We start from the raw sequence: 4,020 nt of genomic DNA, 5'->3' as shown, positions 1-4,020 counted from the left end.
ATCTGAGATAACAAAGTGTAGAGCTGGATGAACACAGCAGGCCAAGATGGCCTGAAGGGTCCAGGCCCGAAACGTCAGCCTTCCTGCTCCTATGATGCTGCTTGGCCTGCTGTGTTCATCCAGCTCTACACCTTGTTATCTTTAGCATGGATGCAGGTGATTAAAATTAAAATGTTGTGGTTAAAATATTACTTAGACAGGGATAGAAATGCACAGTAATGTATGCGTCACCCAGTATGCACTTCCTTCACCAAGGTTATATTTTCTATTTGTCTTTAATAAAAAGAACACTGGATATGAGAAAGACTGTAAAACAAATTGTTGATCAAGTGTTGCCCATCATGTTTCCAGGCCAGTTGAATTTTACTGTTCAGAGCTTAGTCGGTATACAGTTCTGAATTGTACTGTATAATCCAACAGCTGTGCAAGTTATTATTTTTGATGTTTTGTTCTTATTATTTTTTAACTAGAGAACAAATTACAAATGTTTATTTGTGGGTCTTCTCATTCACTCAAATAATAGTTAATAGATTGTTTTAAATAAACAAAAATGGAAACATGGGAATTGAAAGTAGCCAGTCAGCTCTCTCAGGCCTTTCCTGTCATTCAATCCAAACGCAAGTCTGCCCTCACACTCCACCTGATCACCACTATGTCCCTATGTCCATTCAGCTGTCTTTGCTTCACAGTCCAGATACTCTTACACAAGAAAAATCTATTGCTGTCATTGTTGAAAGCTTCAATTAAAGGAAGGAAGGACCAAATTTCCATCATGTTTTGTATGAAAAAAAGTACTTCTTGATTTTACCCATAAATGATCTGGCTTTAATTTTAAGATGAGTACCCCACACTGCCGCTATTTTTCCTCTTAACAGCACTTCTCTGTATCCAATGTATTAAATTCCTCATTTTAAGCACCTTGATTAGATCATCTCCTCAGCCTCGTCAACAATTATGAGGAAAGCAGGTGAGGGATTGCAATTTCAGAGAGTTAACTTGCATTATAAATATTTTGAGTGAATTACCTCATCCTTTAGTCGACTATACTCATTCAGCAGTTTCTTATATTCAGTCTCCACCTCAATTTTATTTGTTTCTAGCACCTGTTGCTTTGCTTGAAGTTCTGAGAGTTTCACTTCAAAATCTGTTTCCTTTTTCCTCATTTCCACCTGTAGTTCATGGCGAGTTGTCAACTCCGAATCAAGCTGTTTGAAAAACAAAAACACTTTTAACAAACAGAACACAGCATCATCCAGTGCGGGAGGCCATTCAGCCCATGATATCTGGTGTTGCCTCTTTGGTGGAGCTACACAATGAATTCAGTACTGTAGAAAGTGGTTAACACCAAAACATTATCACTTTTCAAGAAAGACGTTGATATAGCTTGTGGCTAAAGGGATCAAAGGATATAGTTTGTGGGGGATTATAATGAATGGCACAGCAGGCTTGAAGGGGTTGAATGGACTACTCCTGCTCCTAACTACATAGCTCTGTATAAAAATTAAGAAAAATTATATGGAATAGGACGAGAATTAGGAAAACTGTATGGGGGAGCCAGTTAACTATCAGGCGACATATAGGATTGACCTCTATTGAAAAACAAAAGATTTATGAGCAATTACCCTTCCCTGTTAATGACTGATAACTCTTTAGCACTGTTAACGTATTAAAATATCCCAGGGCATTTCACAGGAGTATTATTAAACAAATTATGACAGCAAGACACAGAACAGGATGTTACATCAAGTGACCAGAATCTTGGCCAAACAGGTAGATCTTAAGGAAAATATTAAAGGAGGAAAGGAAAGTAAAAAGGCAGTGAAGCGTTGCAATGGAATTCCAGAGTTGCGGGTCTAAGTAGCTGCAGGCAAGGCCACCAAAGGTGCAACAACATGAGGTCAGAATTAGATAATCACAGACATCGTGGAAGGCTGTAGGGTTGGAAGAGATCGAAGGCAGTTTAGGGAGGAGCGACGCCTAGAGAAATTTGAAAGTAAGGAGAATTCTCTCATCTGAGCAGAAGCTAATATTGGTCAGCAATCACAAGAATAAGGGTGTGTGTTACCAGCTATGAATTTGGCAGATTTCCCAAACTGTACCATGCTTGCTCATTTGCCTAGTTAACATATTCCTCCCAGTCCCAGCCTTGTTACTAGCTTAGCAGAGGGACTATTTTTAACGTGATTCCTTCCTTTCTGAGAATGGATTACCTTATTACATACAACCTGGTCCAGAGAAGATGCATTCTGAGTTGCTGAGGGTAGTATGAGCAGAAAGGTGCAGAGATGCTGGCCCCAATTTTCCAGACCTCAGTGAGGGTAATGTCAGAAGAACTTGGTGAAATTACATTCACTAGAGAGCAAACTTATGGAGATGTAGCTTGAAGTCTCCAGGTCCTACTGGACTTCATCCTAAGGTCTTTAAAGAAGTGTCTAACGACATAGTAGATGTATTGGTGTTTTTTTTCCCAAATATGCTGGATTTTGGCAGGGATCTGTCAGACTGAGAAAGTAACAGATATAATGCCTCCATTCAAGGAGGGCAGGGGGTGGTGGAGGCAGGAAACAGGAAACTATAGGTCAGTGAGCTTGACATCTGTCATGGGGAAAATGTTAGAATTGATCATTAAAGTAGGTTATACCTAGGCACTTTGAAAAATTCAGGAAAATTGGGAAAGGTCACCATGATTTTGTGAAGAGAAAATGGGGTTTAACCAACTTATTGGAATGCTTTGAAGGACTAACATGGGCATAGACATACTGCACTTGGATTTCAACAAGGCAATATCAAAAGATGGTGTGCAAACTAGGAACTTATGGTGTAGGAGGTAACAGGGATAGAAGATTGGCTGACTAGCAGAAAATAGTGCGTGCACAAATGGTCCTTTTTCTGATTGTCAGGGGATGATGAATGGAGTCTGATAGGGGCTTGTACTGGACCTGAGCTTATTACAACTTATCACAATGACTTAGATGGCACAAAGATAGATAGGAAGGTATGTTGTGAAGAGGACATAAGCAGGATGTAGACGGAAAGGCTAAATATGTGTACAGAATTCTGGTAAATATAGCAATCTACGAGAAAAGGTGAGGTTGTTCACTGTGGCATGAAGAACAAAAAAGATTATTAATTAAACAGGAAAGGACTGTAAAATTCTGAGTAGTGCAGAAGGATCCAAGTGTTCTAGCGCATGAGTCACAAAAAAGTAGTATGAGAACACGGCAAGTAATTATCAAGGTTCATGGAATATTATCCTTTATGATGAGAATATTTTAACATAAAAGTAAATTAAACTGGGCAGTGGTTAGGTCATATATCAAATACTGTGTGCTTATTTAAGGAAGGGTATAAATATACTGGAGTGGTTAAGGAGGTTTACTAAATTTATAACTTAAATAAGGGCGTCATCTCAGGAGGAAATGTTGAACATTGGTGTCTTGTTTCCAATGGAGTTTAGAAAAGTGAGTGGTGTCCTGATTGAATGACAAAAGTTCCTGAACAATCTTGATAAGTTGGACATGGAAAAGAAATTTTCTCTTGTGAGTCAGTCTGGAACTGGGGAATGCTGTTTAAAAATTAGGGGTTGCTCTTTTAGGACAATCCAGGAGAATCTTTTTCTCACTCAGAGGGTTGCAACTTTGGAACAGTCTGCCTCAGAAGGTGATGGAGGTAACATCACTGAACCTTTTTTTAGGGAGGAGGTAGGTAAATATTTATTAGGCAATGGAATCAAAGGTTATCAGAGGTAAATAGTCTTAGTAAATGGCAGAGCAGGCTTGAGGGGCTAACTGGCTTACTTCTACACCGAATTCATTTTTTTTTTGACTGAAGGACTGCAAATGTGGTGCCCTTGTTCAAAAACAAGCAATTATACGCTGCCAATTCAATACAGGCAAAGGGAAGTCTTTAGAAACAATAATCTTAGAAGAAAATGAACCGTCAGCAGTCATAAGAGCAATTTGAGAATTAAAATAAATAAAAATTCAGGGACTGTGCAGGAAGATGCAGATCAGAATCACC

At 38.9% G+C, this 4,020-nt stretch overlaps 1 protein-coding gene across 1 annotated transcript in view; it reads right to left on the bottom strand.

Annotated features, from left to right (window-relative positions):
• Positions 1-1,025: 1,025 nt before the first annotated feature.
• LOC125482344 (protein diaphanous homolog 1-like) overlaps positions 1,026-4,020 on the bottom strand; it is a gene marked incomplete at both ends in the record, with an annotated part of 3,659 nt that continues 664 nt past the window's right edge. Inside the window, one exon of the mRNA XM_048594400.1 lies at positions 1,026-1,205. Within this exon, the coding sequence (XP_048450357.1) occupies positions 1,026-1,205 (180 nt within the window). The remainder of the gene's footprint in view (positions 1,206-4,020) is intronic.

The sequence above is a fragment of the Rhincodon typus genome, unplaced genomic scaffold, assembly GCF_021869965.1.
Source record: "Rhincodon typus isolate 14 unplaced genomic scaffold, sRhiTyp1.1 hic_rhity00009013, whole genome shotgun sequence".
Taxonomy (NCBI): domain Eukaryota; kingdom Metazoa; phylum Chordata; class Chondrichthyes; order Orectolobiformes; family Rhincodontidae; genus Rhincodon; species Rhincodon typus.
This window is presented reverse-complemented; position numbering and strand designations above follow the sequence as displayed.